The 24,241-nt window shown below is 50.3% G+C and overlaps 1 protein-coding gene and 1 long non-coding RNA gene across 4 annotated transcripts in view; one reads left to right on the top strand and one right to left on the bottom strand.

Annotated features, from left to right (window-relative positions):
- Positions 1–24,241, bottom strand: part of TMEM266 (transmembrane protein 266) — a 238,300-nt gene that overhangs the window by 132,483 nt on the left and 81,576 nt on the right. For 2 of the 3 annotated variants that reach the window (XM_078854911.1, XM_078854913.1), the window contains 3 exons: positions 21,447–21,604; positions 16,890–16,963; positions 10,431–10,487 (listed from right to left, as the gene is read on the bottom strand). In XM_078854911.1, coding sequence (XP_078711037.1) covers positions 10,431–10,487; positions 16,890–16,963; positions 21,447–21,604 — 289 coding nt within the window. The remainder of the gene's footprint in view (positions 1–10,430; positions 10,488–16,889; positions 16,964–21,446; positions 21,605–24,241) is intronic. The other variant, XM_078854914.1, reaches the window with a different exon arrangement.
- LOC144931034 (uncharacterized) lies at positions 8,500–20,459 on the top strand. Its single transcript, XR_013636484.1, has 3 exons — positions 8,500–8,554; positions 13,483–13,595; positions 20,450–20,459. It is a non-coding gene; the product is annotated as an uncharacterized LOC144931034 (long non-coding RNA).

The following is a 24,241-nucleotide window of genomic DNA, read 5'->3' as shown; positions in this document are numbered from 1 at the left end:
AAAATCCCTTTCCCCCCCCCCTGCCATTGAGAGGAAAATATAGATCTCGCTGCTGTCGCTGCTGCTGCTGTCAATTGGCTTTCTTTAGGGCGACCGGCTATTCTTGGAAGACGCCCTTCACATTTCAGAATTCTTCTCAAAAGGGCGATCTTCTGAAGAAACGCCGATCGCCAAAACATCGATGGCTTTCTTTCGTCTCAGCGACAAGAGTAACAAAACCCCTGCATTATTTCTAATTCATCGTCACGATCGTCCATGGTCGATCCGCTGCTGAATGAACGCCCAACTCCCCAAGGCGCCACCTCTCACGATCCAGAGACGTAATTATTATAATAATTTACACTCGGACGTTATGCGAATGGTAATTGTATTGTTTGCATCGTCTGCAGGGCATCGCATTATTGAAATCGTCCCCTGACTGAATCCAAATCGTCAGCCTTTCTCCTCCGCTATGAAGAAAACCAACTGTCCAATACATGACGTTATTTTACACTCTTCGGTAACAAAGTGCCATTTGTTAACGACGGTGGAAGATTATTTTTAGGCTCATCGGCGCTGGCTGGCGACAAGCGCTGCTCGCGCGCCGAGGCCTGTGTGACCTCGGCTGCTCGTGCCCCCCCCCCCCCTTCCCCTTCTCTTTCTCCCACAGCCTCAACAAACGTGGCATCTCAAAAAGAAAAAGCCTCACGCTGTCAAAAATCTAAAAAGGCGTAGATCAGCGCGCATTTTCGTCGACGGGATGGAATTTTCTTTCTGCCATCGCGATATTGGAAGGTGAACGCGCAACAAGATATGAGCGTGATTTAAACAAACAAAAAATTCCAACAATCAAGCGAACGTTGACCTTCCTTTACAATTATTGAAGCACTTCGAGGCTTAGCAAGAGCTGACACAAGGAGTTTGACTGACTTAAGCGGTGCCATCTTGGGGATGCGTCCGGTCACGTGGATCATCTCATTAGAGGCCCTGCTCGTTCAGTGCAGTTGAACTCGCGATACTTCCCGAGAAAACCTGCCACCACCGCCACCACCACGACCACCGCCACCACCGCCACCACAGTTGCCACCACCGCCACCTTAATTACATCTGGACAGTCCTGCCGAAGCCTAATGAGGCACGGAGCGAAGGAACGGCAACGGACCCCGGAGGAACATCCACCCGGGGAAATCGCCGGGGCAAAAAAAAAAGCCGTGCCACCCACTGGGGCTGGGTCCCCGGCAACCACGCTATCCGAATTATCTCCGGCAAGGGGACAACGCCGGCAAAAAGTTACGGCACTGGCAGCACCGTGAGATGGGGCATTGGGAGGAGGCCTGCCCGAGTTGAGTGGGCTCCGAATGACATCGTGCGGCGGTGACCGTAACCCTATTTAGCGCCGAGCGATTTCACGCTCGCCCTGGAACCTTGCGAGTGTGGATACAACTTGGGTTTGCACATGTGGTTTGTGAACTTTCATACATACCCGTGTATCGATAGTTCAATTTTAATGTGCCATTTTATTGAGGGACTGTGTGTTGTCTTGCTCTCGTCTGGGACTGCTCTTGCCGTTGTTTTACTGCCTTATGCAATTTGAACTTGTCTATTTTATCTATTCTTTTTTTCGTGATTTGCTTTCCTTTCTTATACTTTTCACTCCGATTGTTGTTTGTATTTTTAGTTGTTGTAACTTTCTGACCTGCCCCTACTGAACAGCTGTGAAAAAAGCTTCATAGCTCACCAGATTCCTCCAGGATAAATAAAGATTCCGATTGTTATTATGATAACACCGTCGTTTGAATATTTTATGAGGGGTCCCTTACGCATTGTTCGTTACCACCGCGAGAGCAAATGACGACGAGGGCAGAGTGACAATGCGCCACCACAAGCAGCATGGATGCTCTGCTTCTGCGAGTGGAGCGCAGTGAGACGGAGTGAGATCCCACGGTGAAACGGGGTGACATCTCACGATGGGACTGGGCGAGATCCCACGGTGAGATGAGGTGAGAACCCACGGTGGAGACGGAGTGAGATCCCACGGTGAGATGGAGTGAGATCCCACGGTGAGATGGAGTGAGATCCCACGGTGAGATGGAGTGAGATCCCACGGTGAGACGGAGTGAGATCCCACGGTGAGATGGGGTGAGATCCCACGGTGAGATGAGGTGAGATCCCACGGTGAGATGGGGTGAGATCCCACGGTGAGATGGGGTGAGATCTCACCATGGGACGGGGCGAGATCTCACGGTGGGACGGGGTGAGATCCCATGGTGAGATAGGTAGAGATCTCACGGTGAGATGGGTTGAGATCCCACGGTGAGATTAGGCGAGATCCCACGGTGAGACGGGGCGAAGTTCCACAACTTGGATAGTATCGGCGAGGAGATGGGGCACACTGGGATAATCCCCATGTCTTGTTTGTATGTTCAACTTCTTTCACACCGTACGTAGCCAACCGTGCTAATCGGAGGTCTTGATTAAGACGGGCACGATGGTGATATCATATAATTACCGTGCCACAGTATTATTTTGGGGAAAAAATGATGTGCAAAGCATTTTTATCGGTAACATTCTAATTGTTTCTAACGTTGTTTCAAACGCCAAAGTTTGTTATTTTAATGAATATTCCGTCAAATAATAAAATATTTCGGAAAAATTGAATGAGCATTGATAACCGTGTCATGTAATGGTGAGTTGCAAAACGGATGACACGATTAACCGTATATCGTGGCATCGTCATATCGCGCGGCGAGTCTAGTTAAGACACAGGCGGAAGGAAACCCCAGGACCAGACTCTGCCGGGAAGTATTTGTCAAGGAATGCAAATATTTAGTATGGCAATCACACGCACTGACTGTTCTGCATTTCTGACCTAAATTGAAATTTGTATTTGGTACTTTGTGACAATTTGTGAATTGTGCAGAAAAGAGCAATCACTTTTTTGATGAATGATCTAGATCGAGAGTAACAAGCAAGGGCCTGGCATCATCTCCATTGGAGGGCCTGTGCTCGTGGTGTAAATTCCACATTTCTTTGACGAGGACTACACTGCGTACGACAGCCACTGCTAACTTCACAAAAAGCGGTGCTCATTTTATCAACCTCAGTCGGATGATGTGCTAAGATTTTCTGTAATTCAATAGCCTGCAGGCAGTCTACTGAAATAAGTGCGCTACAGTATAGCAATAATGACAATTGTACTTATTTTATGTTTGTCAACGCACTGCTGGATGAGGGCCTCCATGCGCTGTGCAGATCATGGGGCTTCTCTATTGTTATGGCAAGACTTCGCCATGCTAGTGAGTACGCATTGATGAAGGTGGGGAGCCCAGACATTGTATCTTTCAAGTACAGCACAACGATGGCATTCACTGCAATGCCATCTGCTGCCCACCTCGTCAGTCAAAAGCTAAAAAATTGTATTTTCCCAGGTAAGGCCCACCGAGCTATGTAGCTCTTTTTCAGAAGTGACCTGGCCTCAAATGGTAGCTCAACGAAGTGGCTTATCACGTGGCAATTTCAGCCAAAAACGCATGTTTCTAAATGTGGAGGTAAAAACCGGAGGACCAAGAAGAAAATCTATGCGACCACGGGGGGAACATGCAAACTCCAAATATACAGGCGTCAGGGTCGGGATCGAACCCACGACCTCCTGCATACAAGGCGAGGGAGTAAATATCTCGCCACGGCGACGCGCCAAGCGAACCGAGCGAAAACAAACCGTCAAATTAGAGAACATCAGACGCGGCCTAGAAACGGGTGACCATGGAATTGGCGGCTTTCCGTAGCGGAAAAAAACGTGAGCGTGCACGCACGGCAGACATTGGCCGTGCAGAAAATGCAGGCGAACGGGGCAGACGGCCCTTTAAGCTGGGCCATGTCGGAGGTGATAAATAAGTAACCGGGCAAAGCAAGAGGTAGGCTTTGGCACGGTGCCACAGCGCCGTAACTAGCTGTGGGAATGCAAATCCCCAGAATCATAAATCACAGAGTGGTGAGGAGGAGACAGCACAAAACCGGCAAATTATTTACCCTTGTCTTCATTTTTGAAATGCACAATAACAAATAGCCGAGCGAAGGTCATATTTCATCTCCTGCTCGGGACACGGGGGTAGGGGCATGGGGAAACACTGGCTGCGTAGCGAACGGTCCGCGCTGGGTTTAATCAGCGAGCGCCCCCCCCCGCCCCCCCCAAAAAAACGGATTAAAACGCTCGTCCCAGAGAACGGGACGGCTCGCTCTCGCGTCCCACAGGTGCCGGCCGGTAGCTCGGCCGTCATTATTGTTTCGTTAAAGTCTATTAGCGCCACGGCTCTCCGAAGGGGCGGGCGATCGCGGAGCGAAAACCCGGCCGGGTTTTTTTTTCTGCGGCGGCCCCGACAGCGAGACGCGAGGCCCATCGGTTCTGAGCCGAGAGGCGGCGTTCGCGGTCGTCCCCGAAACGCACGTGTGTCATCGCGTGCGTGCTCGCCTGAGCCGCCGTCACTCGTACTAACTCCGGGGCATCGAATGAATCTCTCGATGCGAAAAAAAAATGAAGGAAGATTTTAAAAAAAACACACACTGACGATCGGCGTGCAGCTTTACGTAAACAGGTTTGCCGTCAACTTGGGAAAAACTGTGAGCAGAGGAAAAAAAATGTGCTGACATTTCTTAATGAAATTAGTCTATTCCTCAAGGCAATTCACTCATCATGCGAACATCACCGGGGCCCACATGGCTCCGCAAGGTTGCTGCTGTATTGCCGCCTTCTGCGTCGACTGGTGTCTCCAAGAAAATCATCATCGTCAATCGTCTTCATCGGCACGATGACATCACTTGCTAGGTGAAGGCCTCCTTAAGCCGTCGCCGGCATCTCTGATTCTCCTGCGATGTACCAATCCGTCCAGTTCCTGCACATCGGCTGATCTCCAGCTCCGCGGTGGATGTTCCCTTGGAAGCAAATCCCTCCTTTGGCTGCCACCGGGTACCATCGTCCCTTGCAGTGACGCCTATGTATGCTACGCATGTTGAACTTCTTTCACACCGTACGTAGCCAACCGTGCTAATTGGAGGTGCCGGTGAAGGGCAACAGACCCGCTTACATTTCTTTACAGTCAATGTGATGTCTATGAGACTGGCTTTTGTTCCCTGGTCTACTGTGTTCCTATTTTATAACTTAGTGCAATTCCAGACGTGAAACACCCCACGCTTATTTCCGTACTCTTCCAGCATTTGTTCCAGTTTACTCTAGCCAACGTCCATGGCTCCGATGCGTGTCACCGCAGGTCAGACGGTCACTCTTGCGAGCGAGACTATGCTGGTCTCTTGGGTTCTCAACCGGTTAAACAAAATTAAAGTTTATGTGCACTCTGTGTAAATGTTCACACCGGTTTATCAGTTTGTATTACCAAGTTACATTTTTCAGACTCGCTCTTTATTTCTCGTCTTTTTTTCCCCCTCCAGGTCCACCTTCCCTGTGATTCCTGTTGCGTCTCTCCCACGGTTATCTCCAATTGTTGAGCGAAATTTGCTAGACATGACTTATTCAATTTCTATGGCATCAGCAAATATGAGACGGTGAATATTTTGTCCATTTATGTTGACGCCTTGAGTACTCTCGTGCAATTTTCAGACCACCATGTGCGTATGTTGAGCTTCTTTCCCGATTTACGTAGCCGACCATGCAAATCGGTGATGCGGTGATAACATCTTCTGCTATCGCCGGTAATAGTTTTATCGAAAGCGTGTCGCCATGTCACCGTATCTGACTCCATTTTAAAATGTGTTTGTTATTTTCTCAAGTGTGGCTGTTCCATTTTTGTGAGAGAGAAATTTGCTAAATATATGTTTAATTAGGCAGGCCCTATCTTGTGACAACTCGGATGAATGCAACTATTTCCACCGAGTCAACTGTGGTTTTGTTTTTTTATTGCTCCTCCGCTCGCTCCGAATCTCACGGTTTGTGCCGCGCCTCCTTGGGCTACGAGTTTAAGAACCAAAATCGGTCACCCAGATGAACGTCCGGGTGACCGCCGGCGGTCCGGTGCTACGGAGGCAAGGATTGGTGGATCCTGCAGATTTGTGCTCAAGCTGAGAGGTGTCCAGGAGATGGCTGTACAGCAAATGTATGGTTTCATCATTCAATCATTATCATTCATCATTCATTCAGTGCAAAGTTTTAAGTGGACTTTCCCCAGGTGCTCTGGCACCTCCGATTAGCACAATTGGCTACATACGGTGCGAACGAAGTTCAAAATACATCTCTACGTAACACTCATTAATGAGAATTGGTTAAACATATGAATGCAGAAATTGCCAAATCCATCCTGAAATTTAGTCTCAACACTCTGTATGGCTTTCCTGGCCGTATTAAAATCACGCTCAGCCCCTTGTAGATTCACCGCTGAATGTCGGCCTCTCAGCATCGTGTTGATCAAGGGCATTCTTTGACGATACTTCACTGCGCTGCTCAGTGCATGTTGATGAAGGGGCCAGGAACGATCGTTCACCACCTGTGTGAGCCGTGACCGGGAATGTAAATCGGATATCCACGATCACAGCTCATTCCACCACCTTGCCTCCTCCATGGACAAATATCAATCATCTCGTTCTTACTTTCCTGTAAGTTATTGCAATAGGTTATGTGTTCTTTTTTTATATAATTATGATTAAATTGCTCATTGTGTTGTCTCTGATCCGTGTAACGTTTAAGTTTACGAGCCCGACCCGCAGCCCGCGACGGGAGGGAGCTGCTTGCTGCTGCTCGTCTCTGCTGCTGCTGCAGCTGCTGCTGCTGCACATCTTCTCTGCTGCTGCTGCAGCTGCTGCTGCTGCAGCTGCTGCTGCAGCTGCTGCTACAGCTTGCTGATGCTCGTCTCTGCTGCTGCAGCTTGCTGATGCTCGTCTCTGCTGCTTCTGCTGCTGCTGCAGCTGCTGCTGCTGATGCACCTCGTCTCTGCTGCCGCAGTAAAACTCAACGCCGTCACCGCATTTTTCTCCGCTCCTCCGCGCACTAAATCTGATTTCTTTTTTCTTTTTCGTGATTCATGTCACCGCTTTTGAGTTGCACAAATTTATTCCTTTGTCAAATCTTGCACCGCTGATTTTGTTTTACGCGCACCCCACCCCCCTAATCCCCCTTCCTCACCCCCCCCCCCCCCCCATCATAAGTTACCCAGATCTCTCTTTAAAAAAAAAGAGACTTGCCGTTTCAATGTTCTTCAATGTTCAGTATCAGTAGGCCCTCATCATCATTATCATCAGCCATGGTCCATCCACTGCTGGATAAAGACCCCCCCACCCTACGAAAGGCTGCTGCCAATCTCCCACAATCCGTGCAACGACGAGAGAGGGGCCCTCGCCTAGGTCAGGTCATTGGTAAAGGAACTCTCGGATCGATGAATCAATCACGGCAACGGATTACGACACAGGCCGTGGTTGGACCTCGCGGCACGCCTCGGCGACAGTTTTGGGAAAGCGAACGGACGACGACGAAGATGATGATGATGACGGTGATGATGGTGGTGGTGATAATGGTGGTTGTGGTGATGATGGTAATGATGGTGGTGATCATGATGGTGATGATGGTGGTGATGATGATTGTAATGATGGTGGTGGTGGTGGTGATGATGGTGATGATAGTGATGATGGTGGTGATGATGATGGTGATGATGGTGGTGATGATAGTGGTGGTGATGATGGTAATGATGATGATGATGATGGTGATCCGATTATGGTGATGATGGTGATGATGGTGATGGTGGTGATGATGGTGATGATGATGGTGATGATGATGATGGTGATGATGATGGTGATGATGATGGTAATGATGATGGTGATGATGATGGTGATGATGGTGGTGATGATGGTGGTGGTGATGATGGTAATGATGATGATGGTGATCCGATGATGGTGATGATGGTGATGGTGGTGATGATGATAATGATGGTGATGATGATGGTGATGATGATGGTGATGATGATAATGATGATGATGATGGTGATGATGGTGATGATGATGGTGATGATGATGGTGATGATGATGGTGATGATGATGGTGATGATGATGGTAATGATGATGGTGATGATAGTGATGGTGATGATGGTGATGATGGTGATGATGATGGTGATGATGATGGTGATGATGGTGATGATGATGATGGTGATGATGATGATGGTGATGATGATGGTGATGATGATGGTGATGATGGTGATGGTGATGATGATGGTGATGATGATGGTGATACATTGCGACGCATTGGCGGCGCTTCCACCGCCACGCAGAGCGACTGCCTTGCACACGGCAGAGGCGGCGGAGGGCAGCGACTGCCACGAGGAGGTGGGGGGAGGTGGGGAGAGGTGGGGGGAGATGTCCGCCTGCTATAACGCGGCGCGGACACACCGGGCGAACGAAAAGAAAGAAAAGACGTCCACACCCCCCCCCACCACCACGGCCAGCCCCCACCCCATCCCCCCAGCCCCCCTCGTTTTCGTCTCGTCGGGCGGCGCTTCACATCGTCCGGTTCTTGGAGACGCGCGGCGGCGAGGGGATGCGGGGCAGGAGCGTCGCTCCGCGAATGAAAGAATCCCAACGTGCGGTGAGAAATGCCAATTTATTTGCGTCATTTCCCCGCCTGATTGCTTGCGGCTCCTCGACGCGGCGATTGTTGGGCGGAAGGGGCCGCGGGGGAGCGGGGAGGGCGAAGAGGGGGGGGGTGAAGGAAGGAAGGAAGGATGGGAAGGAGAGGTGGAGGAGGAGGAAGAAGAAGAAAAAAAAGTACGCGGTTTCCATGGCGACGAGCGGAGTATTCCGCTCACGCAGGCGGCCCGGCGCGTGAGGGGGCACCAGAGGGCCCCCCCCTCCATCCCCCTCTACCCCCCCCACCCACCCCCCCAACCCACTCCCCTCCACATCCCCCAACCCACCCCCCTTCACCCCCCCACCCACCTCCCTCCACCCCCCACCATCCCCAAACCTACCCCCCCACCCACCCCCCCAACCCACTCCCCTCCACCCCCCCACCCACCTCCCTCCACCCCCCAAACTACCCCCCCAACCCACCCCCCTCCACCCCTCCACCCCTCCACCCCCCAAACTACCCCCCCAACCCACCCCCCTCCACCCCCCCACCCACCTCCCTGCATCCCCCAACCTACCCCCCCAACCAACCTCCCTCCACCCCCAACCCACTCCCCTCCACCCCATCCCCTCCACCCCTCAACCCACCCCCCTCCACCCTCCACTCCCCCCGCCCCCACCCACCCCCCTCCACTCCCCCCGCCCCCACCAAGCCTCAACAATTCGCCACCGCCTATTTTCTGTCCGATCGAGTTTCTGTCGCGCAAAATCCAAGCGCGCCGCTCACCCGCACGAGGAGAGAGACGCGTTCGCGTCACGCGCTCCCCTTTTCTTTGCTTTTCGACATTCACGCACCGTGGCGTTCGTCGCGTCGCCGCGGGGAGGGGAGTGGGCGGGGGAGGGTTCGATCTCCCCCGGCGCGGCAGCTGAAACACCACCAGGGGGCAACATTACGAAAGCCCCGAGGCGTTGTGCGTCGATTGGTCGGGCGCTCGGTGCGTGGTGGGCGCATGGGTGTGGGTTGCTCCCACCTCGTCCAAGATGTCCGGGTCCTCCCCCCACACCCCAAAATAAACTCTAGAGAAGGTTTCCAGGGCTCCCTCTGGTGGAGGCGCCTCTATCTGTCAGCAGTGACGCGAGCGAGCAGTTTGCAGCGCTGCGCCTTTGCCTTTAATTTGAAAAAAAAATCAACAACTTTAAAATGTCATCTTACAGGAGAGCGTCGCCTTATTCAGCGGGGCAAACTCGCTCGACGTTTGAAAATGTATCATCATAATTAGCAGCGGCAACAGCTATGTTCAATCCGCTGCTGCATGATGGCCATCTCTAGTTCGAGAAATGCAGACTATGAAATAAAAAATTTAATTGAAATTCGAGTGCCCGTTTCATTGTAAGCGCTCACAAAATACAGCACAGCGGCAAAGGGGAAACAAACAGAAAAATGCATCTGTCCAAATCATTATTCGCGATCGGCCGCTGAGCAAGGAAGTAATGATGTCGTAAATTCGGACGAGGCCGTAAAATAAAATATCGCGGCGCGAGTCTCGGGCAAAAACACGGCACGCAAAGCTGTTACAGGAAGACAAAAAATACGAAGCACGCGCCTAATTATCGCGAGATTCCATTTTTCCGCGCGTCGAAAAAAAAACCGGAACGGAACAAACACCCCCCCCCCCCCCAAAACCCTCTCGGCAGGAACGCATCCATAAGTCGGAGCCAATAACGACGTCAAAGTTACGACTGCGACGACGCAATGGACAGCGGCTGCGCACGCGACCGGCTGATCGGCGTTCACAACCGCGGTGCTGCTCATGAACGCACGGGCGTGACGGCGGTGACGGCGGAGACAACACGGAGGGGTCGGGGAAGCGGCGAGGGGGCTGGGGGCGCGTTACCTCCAGCTTGTTCTCGATGTAGTCCCCCAGGCCGATGACGATGATTCTGCAGATACTCTGCAAAGGCAGAGACGGGAGGAGGGATGGGAGTTAGCGAGAGGGTCCGCAACGCGAGCAGTGGACGAGAGTTTGGGAGGGGTGGGGTGGTGGGGGTGGGTGTTGTGGGGGTGGGGGTGGTGATTGGGGGGGGGGGGGGTGAAAAGGCAGTGGTTAATGTCCGGGGCTAAGTCCTGGAAAATAATTGCCCGGATGTGCAGTCCAGGGGTGTTTGGGGGGGAGGGCTCCATACAATGTTCAATGAGAAATGAAGCCTGTGTGGGTGCATTCAGATGCATTTTAGTCATTGGCATGATCGCGACAAACATCGAGTCTTCATCAGCCCGCACGTCCGATCTGCACGGTTGGCTACGTACGGCGCGAAAGTTCAGCAACACACGTACAAGATACGTCAACATCGTACACATGTATCATCACCTGTGTCATCATCACGAGCTGACACGACCATCGGCATTCAGAATCAAGCGGCAACGAATCTTCCAGCTCAATTGAGTAATGGGACAGTGGTCATCTCCAGTGGCAGCCGTGAGCCTGTGGGTGGCAATTCCACATTGCCATGACAGGAGCCGGTATTTCTACATGATAACCGCTGTTTGCTACATACAAATTGGTACTCATACAATAACCCCTGAGGAGTCATAGACTGAATTGGCATCGTGGAAATATTATTCGAGGTGTTATGATGTATGGGTCCATCGATTAACATCGATTAGGGTCGCTTGTGTAAAAATCGACGGAATGCGATTCGTATGTACATTGCATACAACATGTGTATTTTGACATTTGCAGCCGTAAGTTGCTGCTACATCACCACGTGTGTTAAAAACAATAACATCGAATTCGTAAAACCGATTCCCTATGCTGACATTTTTTAAAAGACGCTGTGGAAGGTGGTGGGTAGGGTGAATAGTTTAGTTATCCCCCTCGATTTCAATTTATTCGCATTCATTTATTCATTGTTATAATTATTGCACCACGGCAACAGCTTCAAAAACAAAGCCTTCATTAGCGGACGACCGATTTTAACGCGCGCGCGTGCGCATGCGCACAATCGCACCTGCGCGTGCAGGATGCACCTCCGGTGCGGAGGTGTCTCGCTTCGCTTTAATCTCACCGGCCCGCAGGCCGTGGCGCGTTCACGTCGGTGTCTGCCGCTTGGAGCGGGTGGGTTCGTCGTACTTACATTAGCAACGCGCTTCTGCTTGCGGATGGAACCGCCGTGATTTGCACATGGATGTCAGTGTAGTTACGACAACAACAACAAGATTAATAAAAAAAAAACGCGCGCGCCCGTGGCTTATGCAGCACTTTCCCACGTGCGTTTGTATCCTGAAATCATTTGCAGAGGATACTACTTTTTGGCGCTCGTTTTGTCTTCGGCAACGCAACTTTACGCTAAAGTTTAATTAATGTTCTTCTTGTTTCTTTCGGTAAAGTCACGTAGAAGGGAAGTAATAAAATAAGAAAAATAAAAGATAATAAAATAATTCTCACGACGTTTCGGCCGCAACGCAAGCAGCCGTCCTCAGGTGGAGACCAGGTCTGTCGGGGAGACACCTGAGGACGGCTGCTTGCGTTGTGGCCGAAACGTCGTGAGAATTATTTTATTATGTTTTATTTTTATTATTTTATTACTTCCCTTCTACGTGACTTTACCGAAAGAACCAAGAATATGAATCCCTGCAGTCACGAAAGCTTTAAATGGAAAATTAATTAATGTTGTAGCAGTGTTTATTCGAGTGATCATGTCGCCATGTTGCAGGGAGACAGAGAGAGACATAACGGCCCTTGTAAAGCGTTCATAAACAATGCAAAGTAGTTGCCTGCTCAAATGCGCATGGAACAGCACTCATCTCCTGAGCCTGTGGTGAAAATTCCACATTCCTATGGTCGGAGGCAAGTCTATCCATAAGACAGCTACTGCTGGCATCCCCACACATTGGTACTTATTGTATCAACCCCGGAGGGATGATGGGCTGAGTCGACCCCCAACTGAGATTGTGGGTCAATTACTCCACTATTGCACTACTAGGCTGGATGTATTTATTTAAAAAAATATATGCTTTAATAATATTCTTCTTTTCCTATGCATTCATCAATCAACGCATTATAACTATCATAAACTCACGTAATTTTTACGAATGCATTTTTAAAAAATCCCCTGCTATAATACGTCTAATCAGCACGATAGTCTTAAATAAATAAATAAAAATCCGCTTGTCGTCGTGATTATTATTATGATGACCCCTGTTTTATTTGCACCGCTCGATTATTAACGACACAGCGGCGGACGTTCGAAGGCCCCCCGTGAGCGGCGGCGGCGGCGGCCTTTGAGAGACGTGAGCCCCCACGATTGCAATCTCGCTTGCCACGGGGAGGGCTATTTTACTGGTAGGCAGGCAGCCCAACCATGAGAATCGGAGCGAGCGAAGGAGCAATGCTAAAACACTGCCAGCGCAGTTGCCAGGAGTCACGGCTTGTGACCTCCCCTGCCGTCTACCCCCACCCACGAGATCCCAGCCGTAACATTTCAAGCGGTGGAGGAGGAGGAAGGGGAGGAGGAGTGGGAGGAGCAAAAAAAATCATTTGTCATTCAAGCCGCGTCGCACTTGGAGGCACCGCGTGTCTTTCCTTGCAAAGCCGAAGCCGCGGCACGCCAACATTTTGGAGGGGACGGTGCGCAAAAAACCCCAGGGCGCTACAGCGGGCGGGATCGACCGAGGGACGCTCGCGATCCCAGAGCAAAACACGAGATGCTCTATAGTAATAGGTTTTTACCCTTTCAACTGGTACAAAAACTGACACCTTTATACAAGGCATCATGTTTGCAATGACCACAACACAAACAGTCAAAATGCAAACAAAAAGAAACAACTCTGATGATGATGATAATGATATGCACTGTCCTTGAAGTTGATTGGTCCACACCCGAGACAGCTTTTCTTAGAGATGCTCTATCGGCGATCCCGCGGAATGCTTGATCGGTTTCCCGTAGATCGACGGTGGCCGAGGTGTGGCGGCCGAAGGGGGTGAAACGCGCCCAACGGCGATGAGATCGACTTGGGGGCTGCGGGAGGAGCGAGGTGCGTCGTCTCTTCGCGGATAAACGTGAGAGACGGTGACGGCTCGCGGCTTCGTCCCGTAGTGGATAGATCACGACTCAGGAGGACGATGACGAACGCTGTTTAATTTGCTGCGATGTGCGTTCTCGAATCCTAAGCTGTACCGAAGTCGGCATGGAAATTAAAATGCAGCACATTAATCGCACGTAGTGTCACGTGCATTATCTTTTTTCAAGGAGTGGGCTTTTGAGGCAGGGTTGGTGGATCATGCTGAGATCGTCACGTGCGTGATGATCATCCCCTCCTGCTGGGCTACGAAGTCACTGGCAGCTGGCAGAATGGGACATGAGGTGCCGACCTATTTGTATGGATTTTGTGAGTGGTATCTCTTCATACGCGAGGGTATTTTTATCTGGGTCTCCTCCCACACCCAATACACTCGATGATGCATCGGTTGAACATTTTAGTGCAGAACCCCTGTGGTAAAAACGCCTTGATGCTCGCTGAAACTTTTCTAGATAATAAAAAATAATTTGGCGCATTGGGATCTACGGAAGAAATGCGCCTTACAAAATGTTAATTATTATTATTATGATTATTGTTCTACCATGCCTCGCCACGCTGGGCATTGTGGGTTGGTAAAGGTGTGCGCCCAGGATCGGCCGAACATAAAACTTGCTGGGTTCATCGCACAGTGCGCTAACCACTGCGCCGGGTGAAACACGTACGTTAGAATGATTTACTATTAAAATGCGAGCCTTACTATTTTCTTTTACACAGGTCTACCTTGAAAAAGAGACACTTCGTCGCAATGGGATCTCAACTTCTAACTATAAATAACCTGCACCTCCGATGAGCACGTTTGGCTATGTGCGGTGCGAAAGAAGTTCAAAATACATACATACATGAAGATCATTTATGATTCATAATATACTTTTTGGGGGGTCAGATTGGGTGAGTAAACTGCGTTGTAAACCCTTCTCCACCCGACACGGCTAACTAATAAAGCTGCCACGTGATGAATAAACATGGCCAATGTATTACTGCATCAGCAGCACAAGCGCTGTTACGTTCGAGAGTGAGCTCACAACATTTAACAATGCAGTGCGACATTTCGCTTATACAACCAGCATCATCAGGCAGTTGCCAGAATTGTGAAGATGTCCTCCAGTCCTGGGCCTTTAATACGTGGTGTGATGTCATCAACGTGCAGCCACAAGGGAGCAGGAAGTGGCAGGCAGTGATACCCAGAGGCGCCACGATGGCGAGATGTTAGCTACCTCGCCTGGTATGCAGGAGGTTGTGAGTTTCACCCAGATCCTGACGCCTGCTGTACATTTGGAGTTCGCGTGTCTCTATCCCCGTGGTCGCGTGGATTTTTCTCACGGCTCTCTCAACATTTAGAATCAATGCGCGTTTAGAGTGTTTGGCTGCTATAAATGTTCACGTGATAAACCACTTAGTTGAGCTATTATTTGTGGTCAGGATGCTTCTATAAAAAAAAGTATTTGTTTTAGTTAATTAGCTAGGCATGTATTCGCATAACTTTACTGTTTGACGTTTTCCTTCAACCCTTGCGTCTCTTGATGTACACGGACCAAGCGATTAGTTTCGCACGTCCAACTTTCCCCCACGTCCCACCCACTCCGGGGTGAAAGCCTCCCAGCGCCTTAACCATCCCCCGGTCCTACGCTGCCTCAACCCACCTCGCTGTCTCACACAATCTGATCTCATCGCTCCATCTCCACGGGGGGCCGCCGTTCTCTAGGATGTGTTCCCCTCATTTTTGACTGCCGTGCCGTCACCGCCAGATTAGCGCACGGGTCGTCGTCCTCGCCAGCAATAGGTCATGACCCAAGCCCTCCGACTCTTTGTTACCAGTCCATATGATGTCTCCAACTTGTCAGGGTCCTCTGATTCGTGCCTCCTCGTCCCGTCTCACTGTCATTTACAGATTGCACCTCTCCACGCTTCCTTGCGCGCAATGTCGGCTCTCATTCCATGACCCTTAAGTCAGAGAGTCCGCGTTCATCAATTCACTATGGCAGGTGAAATGCGCACAGATTCATAAACGTTCTTCGCATCGTTAAAAATGTGATGGTAATTACGCACATTGACATCAGCGGCGCTCTTTAGCGACGTGAACGATGACACGGATCGTCGCACGCGCAACCAGAGCTGCAGGCAGACGGACGGCAGCTGGAGAGGCGATGGCACGGCGGTTAGCACGCCGCTCTACGGACCCAGTAGCCAGAGTTGGATTCCCCTGCCACGGCTAACATTAAGAGGCGAGTGCCATCCGCATGGGTCTTCGCCAGCACTGCACTCCGCAGAGTGACGAAGTACGGTCAAACACCATCCTATGATCAACATGGCTCTGGGGAGGGCCGCAATTCCGCCACGGGATCGACAAAGGTCTGCGTTCATTATCCCGCGCTACGTTGCGAACAACACCGAGAGCCCGGGGCGAGATCTTTTGGAGCGCGCCCTGTCGTGGATGGCACCTCTCTTGCAACTCTGCACTGGGAGGTTTCCCAACCGCGCTTACCATGCCGAGGAGTGCAGCACCCAAGCAAGCCCTTCATTTTAATTACCATTAAAGACGAACAAAAATCCCTCCCCCCCCCCTCTTACACAAACCTTCAGCAGCTCCATCATTATCACCAGCTTCACGGGCAGGGCCAAGTCGTTTTTAACACGTGCCGCTTTAAAACTCACACAGCCCTTAATAAAAAAAAAACAACATATATTTATAATGACTCCTTCGAAGGGATATTCAATAGCTCGTGTAAAAGGCTTGAAAGTGATCTACCGACGAAAGGCGTCGCGATGCGTCCGAGGTCTAACGAGATCACTGCTGGCTGAGCAAAACTGCAGGGAAAGAACCCCCCCCACCAAAAAAAAAACTTGCCCCACTCCGTCAAACGGCGCGGCTGCTCTGCGCGAGATAAAGTGCAACGTTGTCGCAAAAATAAAGAGACAGAGAGAGAGAGAGGTGGGGTTGGGGGACGGTGACTGTCGGCTGAGGTGGCAGACGCGCAGCGACGCTATCTCGCCCGGAGCGAGATACCTAGCGCAGGGGATATCAGTCTGTGCCGCGCGGTCCAACGCGACGCCGAATCGGGCTCTCCCCCCCCCCCCCCCCCATCAGACACCTGTTCCCATGTCCGTCTCCCGATGGTTATCGGCGGCGCGGAAGATAGAGGGGGAGCCGGAGGTTCGCTCGTGCGGGGGGTCGCCGTTGTCGACGAGGGGACGGTGGTGGTGGGGTGAGGGGGGGGGGGCAGTGGAGGGGGGGATGGAGGAAGGGACGGTGGCATTCGTCATTTTGCGCGTTTACCTCCACGAAGAAGACGGTGAGGATGAGAAAGCTGATCCAGTGCATCACTGCCGCGGTGTCGACGGCATTCCTGACTGTGGGGAGGGAAGAGGAGAGAGGAGTAAGGTGAGATGGGGGGTGGGGGCGCAGGAGGTCTTGGAAGAGAACAGATGCCGAACGACACGTGGTACAACCCGACTTTTTAAAAATTCTTATTTAGATCCGCTTTGTTTGTTTATTTTGTCGTCTTTCCCCCGCACCCCACGATTGTCGCGGTTGTGCTCGACGTACGGTGCGAAAGAAGTTCAACACACGCAAGGGTTTTGTGCGGTCAGACTTTTGGTCGTGAGCTGTGGCAAACGTTCTTTGGGAATTCTCCCGGGTGAGCAGAGTGAGATCGTTTGTCGAAGTCGTGGAAGGAGGAGGACGAGGAGGGCTCCCCCTCTGCCCCACAGAAGTTGACATCACGAACCAAAATGTGATGGTCACTTCAATAAATGTATCTCTTCCAAAAAACGCTACATAGGCACTTGTTTATTATACCCTGAGTACTTGTCATCAAAGTGTATTGTTCTTCCGTCTGTGATTGGAGCCAGATTTCTAATGAATGATTAATTCATGCACATAAACAAGTCCATTGTATCCCCATCATCCTGATCACAAACCGCTCGGACGATTCAGCCAGCCTTAGAAAATAATAAAGTTGTCGCGCTGTCTGGCTTCACCGTAAAACCACGTGGACAAGTAATTTCTTCGCATGTACATTGCATGTGTACGCGTAGAAACATTGCCATCGCAAAATGATGGATATGCTGACGACGTAATTTTTTGTTACCTTTTAAGATGTGGGGATTTTTATTTTTGCTTGCCCATTGGTGACTGAGCTGATACTGGAGACTCGCTACACCTGAGAATCTTGTTTAAGCGTGGGCAGGTGACCCGATTTGAGCCCGATATGCAGACAGAATGTTATATATATACTGTATATACAATGCACTTATCGTAGCCTCAATGCCGCGGTCACATTCCTTTAATAGTTTAATAATGTGCATTAAAATATCTTTCAGAGTGATGCGTGCATTATTCAGAGCCACGAGCAGCAGCTTATGTAAGGAGCGAATCTGTACAACGCATTATTATTGTTATAAAGAGGCTAACATACAACAACAACAACAACAACAAAAATAATACACAGCAATACATGATTATGACCCAGACGTGTCTTTAAGCCAGAAAAAAATATCCATAAAAATGCAACAGAAGCGTTGTAATGAGGCTAACGAATGGAGACACAAATTAGCCTCTTCTTGCGCAGAATGCGCGAGAGTACATTACCGCATTGAAGAAGAGCACACGCAGCTTTGATGGACGTGACGTGCACACGGGTGCTTACGTGGCAATGACCAAATCCATTACGAAGAATGTGCACCGAAAGTAAAAGAAAAACCATTGAAATTTCGCTCGTCAAAAGAAAAATCCCGCCAGGTCAGTCAGCGGCGGAGTGAGCGGCTCGCGATCGGAGGGTTGACCCGTCCCATCATGCCTGTGGTGTTGATAAAATGGGTACCGCTTTGTCAGGGAAGTCAACAGTGATTGATCGATAATTATATTCGCCCCTGTCATCGGAATGAGGAATTTCCAGCACAGGCTCAGCCAGAGCTTTGAACGGGGGAATGGAGCACCGATGCCTAAATGCGCATTTGAGGAGGAAATCCATGTGGCTTCTTGGCTCGTCAACATGTGGCCGAGTTGACAAAGTGACCTTTGCAGCTCCATTGCACAAACAGCATTCTGCATCTCCGCGTGTCAATCTAAGAATCCGTTTAGTCAAACAGCCTATTGGCTTTCCAGACCAACATTATCAATACTATCAAGAAGCATGTGTTTAAGCAAGCGAATTCTGAACTGGTTTCAACCTTCTGGGTCTCATCAGCAGAGTCAAGCTTGTTAAACAAATGACAATGGATTGCCACACGTTATTGGCAAGACCGCTCCATATAAATGGACCCCAATTGGTGCAAACAGTAAACGTGAGTATCCTTTTGCTGCTGCTGTTGTTGTACCAATAACGACTCTTTGCCACCACAACCAGAAGCTGTGAGAGAAGATCTTACGTTTCTGGTCAATTATTCAACTTATTTAAGGTCGAGGGCTCATCATGGCCAATTCCGTTGATGCCACTCCACGCCTCTCCATAGCTGTCGTCCTTTTGCTAAATGTTACATTAAAACGAAATCTATTTTTACTTTACAAGGTAAGGCCCACTTGAGCAATATAGCTCTTTTTGGAAGCTACCTAGCTGTCACAAATGTTAGCTCAACGAAGTGGCTCGTCACGTGGAAATGTATAGTAGCCATGAGATCTGTTTTGGCCCAGGCCATAAAATAGCATAGTTCGTAGCTTAAGAAGTCAATCATTCATGTCCCTGGCAAGGTGGCTCGCGCACTGCGCTGTGAACCCGCCCGCCTGGGTTCAATTCTCGGCCAAGGCTGAGTAACATCTTGAGCTGATTCCAGGCCTGCTCAAACAATCCCCTTGACTGACACGGCATGGGGAAACCTCTCGTCCAGCAGTGGATTAACAAAGGGCTGTAAATAAAAAAAAAAGAATAATTATTAAACGTATTATTATTATGTTTACACTGTCACTATCATTCTTTGGAGACAACCATCGATTTAATCAGCAATTTAACGAAGATGAAAAAAGGCGCTTGGATTTTTTAAATCACAAAAGCAATGATTACGTGTCACCGAGTGATGGTGGCAAAGATTAGAAGATATATTTTTTACTGGTGTGGCTGAGCTGGAGAAGCATTCCTATTGAACTTCCGAACGAATGGATATGTTTTATGGCCCCTTCCCTATGAAGCCATGAGATGTGTTTTGGGCCAGGCCATTTTTATACCTGTCACTGGAAAAGTAATTTAGCGCTGTGCATTTTTGTACAAAAAAAACGTCTATTTTTATTTTGTTGTCGTGGCTTGCGGGGGTTAGGGGAGGGGGGAGAAGGCGAAACAAAAAAAATCTGGGGAGCTGGATATAGACCACTGCCCCTGGTGAACATCAACAGCGTGGGGACGAGCTGCTGCTGCTGATGCTGCTGCTGATGCTACTGCTGATGCTGCTGTGGGTTCAGCTTAATCTGCAGTTGCCGTTACTTTGCTGCTGCTACTACTGCTGCTGCGACTGTTTCTGATGCTACTTCTGCCACTGCAGCTAATACTGCTGCCGCTGATACTGCAGCCGCTGCTGCCGCTAACGTCCCTGTTATTGCTGCTACTGTTGGCTACTGTTGCTGCTGTCTGTTGCTGTTGCTGCTACTTCTTCTGATGCCACTCGTGCAGCTACTCCTGCTGCTGCTGCTACTGCATTACGCGTTGGGTCACCAATACTCCGTCGTATGCGCGCTGTCAGTCTGCAGCCTTTAACGGAGGTGGTTTGCGTCGGCGTGCCGCTGCTTAGTATGTCAGTCAGGAGGGTTCTCTCCACACTGCCGGTTCGTTCACAATGGTCTCCGTTCCTCGCCTGCGACTAATCAAACACTCGCACCCCCCCCCCCCTTCGCTTTCTGTCGAGGCGCAGAGGGAAAAAGATGAAAAGCCAAGATGAAAGTCAAGAGACCGGTCTGCGCCACGTACAATGTATATAATAACAACAACAAAACATTGCATCATAAAAATACACAGCCACACACACACACCACGCACGTAGGGACACACACACACACACACATCGGAGAGCGAGAGATCAAACTGAATGTAATCTCGAAATGGAAAACCATTTGACGACGCACATCGCAAAGGCAAAAGCTCACTCTGAATTTTATGTCGGAGACGAATTCAAACGGGCAGGAATATCGAAATGAACGGCCCTCCTACACTGTGTGCCTCCGGGGGGGGGGGAGCAGGGTGGTGTGACATTAATCTGGTCAGCTACTACTATCTATTGGGCGTTTCGAAGAAAAGACGCCATTGCAGTGATGAGAGGGATGCAGATATCAGGGGTGCGGCTATTGGCAGAGAGAGGTTCCGGCTAACAATGCTGATGATTCGGGATCCGGGGTCTAGGGGTTCCTCAAGGAATCGCGTGCCAGGAACCATCTCCTCTTTACCCCCCGACCCACCCCGGTCCGCTCGTAGCGATCTCTGCAGAGCGGCACAGCGGAAGAACGCCTGTCCATGACTCTGGATCGTAATTCTGCACGGTCACTCTGGATCACAGCTCTCGCCAATTACTCTGGATCCTAACTCTACATGGTCACTCCGAATCTCTGCTCTAGCCCGTTACTCTGGATCGTAATTCTGCACGGTCACTCTGGATCTCCTCTCTAGCCCGTTACTCTGGATACTAACTCTACACGGTCACTCTGGATCTCCCCTCTAGCCCGTTACCCTGGATCCTAACTTTACACGGTCACTCTGGATCGTCGCTCTCGCCCGTTACGCCGGATCGTAACTCTGCAAACATTGCCAAGTGAGCGGTTGGCCACATCCACCGTGGCACGTGCGCTGGAGGTTGCGGAAGTGGTTGCGGCAGTCGCGGTAGTGGCAGTAGGAGAAGGGGGGGGGGAGTTACTCACACTGCAGGATTCGAACGTCGATCAGGAGCTCGAAGGTGAGCAGCAGAATTACCAGAACCACCGCTGCCACGAGGAAGCAGTTGAGGCGGTAGCTGAGGAGCATCATGTGCCAGAGCTGGGCTCCTCGTCGGCCACAGCAGGGCCGGGGCCACGTGGGGCTTCGAGTGGAAGGGGTCACGGGGGTCACGGGGGTCACGTTTGGACGGTTGGTGGTGGTGGTGGTGGTCATGTAAGGGGTTGGGGGATGGAGGTTGGTTGGGGTGGGGTGGTCATGTAGCGGGGGTCGTGGCAAATGTCATGGGTCATGCGATCGATCGGGTGGCCACGGATGCCGCGGGAGACCAAGAGGAGATGGGAGACCCCCCCCCCACGGTTGAAGGAAATGCGAAGTTGTTTTAAAAAAAATTAATGAAGACCATCGAAGGATGGAATGCGTCGAGTGATCGGTGTCACGAGCAGAATGGGGTGCACAACGTAGTGCAATGGGAATATCAGAACAATAACAATGGGATGCACAAGGTAGAACAATGGGAATATTGGAACAATAACATAACAATGGGATGCACAAGGTAGAACAATTGTAATATTGGAACAATAACAATAGGGTGAACAAGGTAGTACAATGGGAACATCAGAATAATAGCAATCATTAAAATTATGATGATTTTTAATGAGTATTATTGGTCACAAAGAAACATTGTATCATATGGTAGGTGGGTGAAATACACATATCAGAAGCTCTCCGAAAAGAGTCCGGATATTTATGACAATTGACACCACGGGCGAGCATGCGCGATTGTTTCAAAACACAAGAGGATGCGATGTTTTCATTCACGGGCATCGAGCAAACCATTTCAGAGCAAATGCGAAAACACCATGAATGTTTTATGGAAGGGTTAATACAGAGAGAGAGAGGAATGGAGAGAAAAGGAAGAAAAATTTAAAGAAAAACACAGAGGGGAAAGAAACAGGGAGTCAAATCAATGCTGACATCAAAGTTGTCAACGCGAGTGCAATTCTTCAGCAGCTGCACAAAGTCACCAGGAAGTTACAAAACCAGAAATAAGAAATATCTCCCTCCACCCGCGCCCCTCACCATGCCCCCCCCCCCTACAGCAGCAGCGTGTGGGGGACAGGCCCCGGGTGCAGCGGTTGATTCAGTGGTCAATGTGAGTGCGCGGAGAGGAAGCATGAATCTCCGCGATCCAGCAGATAAAATCCCAGGACACCACCGCCGCCGAACTCCCCCCCCCTCCTCCCCCTCCCCTAGGCATCACTCAGAAATACCCGGCACAGCAACTCACGGCCACGTGGCGGTGGCGGCGGCGGTGATGGGGCAAGTGTACGAGCAGACCTTGGAGGTGATGGATGGACAGGTGTGGCGTCATCGATGGCATTGACTGCGGTGACCTGTTTGACCTTGGTCGTGACACAAAGCACAAAGACTGACTGATTCCTCCTCCCGACAAACCTGCATCAGCCCTCACCGCTGTCAAGAGAGCAACATTCAATGTCACGGCCAAGGTCGCGAGGTTATACGAACAACGCTGCCACCGCCGCCAACTCCTCGACGTGACTTGCTTCCTTCGGCGAGATTCAGAAACCGCCGCCCAGTTGACGCTTGACCCGTAGGCTCGTCGCTTAAAGTGCATCGCACCTTTGTGCCGAGGTCTTCCCCTAGGTTCCCTGATCCATGTGTGTCCTCCGCGATGCCTGCCTATAACGTCTTTGTCGTGCTAATAATAACAGCGGCTCATCTCGCTGGGGGTCGATAAAATGATGACCTGTCAAAAGCGGTTGCCGCACAGAACAGGACAATACGGTGCTCGTCGCAGAAATGTGTAATTTCCACCACTGGCTCAGGCCAGCAGTGACGACGAGAGCCACTCCGTGGTTCATTCATTTGCTTTGATTGCCAGAACTCGTCGGGAGTACGACGGCACTCTTCAAGGTGTTACCTTGTGACCACCCCCCCCCCCTCGGGCGGCTGGGGATTGTGAAAAAGTGGTGAATCTCATTGAATCGCAATGCAAGAGGGAGAAATTTATTAAGGAACAATGAATAGATTCATTTCCGTGTAATGCCCGTCCACAGGAAGCTCGTGCGTTCAGGCGCTACATAAATCCGAGTTGTAATTGTATTTTAATGCATTTTACTCTTGCATTAAAATAGAAGAGGACAAAAAAAAAAGAAGCCCCAACAGCATTTAAGCCACAGTCAGCAATTATAACTCTGCCAAATGATGCCACCAGGGAATGTTGGAGGCTGGCCATGAGCACAAAAGGCCAATTTACAGCATATGCAGAAAAAAAAGATATATTGCCAACGAGGAATCAAAGTATCACAAAGCCAAATACGTGGTCATGATCCCGTCTATAAAATAAAAAATATATGTTTTCCTTGTGCTTTTTTCAGTTTTTTGTTTGTTTGTGTGTGTGTGGAAGGTGTAAGTGGGGAACGGTAATGTAGCATTTAGCTACAAATCCAGCGGACCGGGTTCACAGCCAACACCAGTGACGATTATCTGAACCGGTCCTGGGCCTCCCCTAGGTCGACTCAGCTTCAAATGAGTACCTGGTGTGATGTGTAAACATAGCCACGCGGGAGACAAAGGCGGCCGGGCGTGGCGTTGGCCAACCACAATGCCGTGCCGGCATTCATAGATGCTCGCTAACAGCACTTGCCCCAACTGTCTGTTCAGGTTATACGGGGGATCTTTGTATTTGGTGTCAACGTTAAGGGTGTGCGAATCACCCACGCGTGGGCCCTACCAGCCGACCAACCAGCGGAGTAGC

The sequence above is a fragment of the Lampetra fluviatilis genome, chromosome 3 (assembly GCF_964198595.1).
Source record: "Lampetra fluviatilis chromosome 3, kcLamFluv1.1, whole genome shotgun sequence".
Lineage (NCBI taxonomy): Eukaryota > Metazoa > Chordata > Hyperoartia > Petromyzontiformes > Petromyzontidae > Lampetra > Lampetra fluviatilis.
This window is presented reverse-complemented; position numbering and strand designations above follow the sequence as displayed.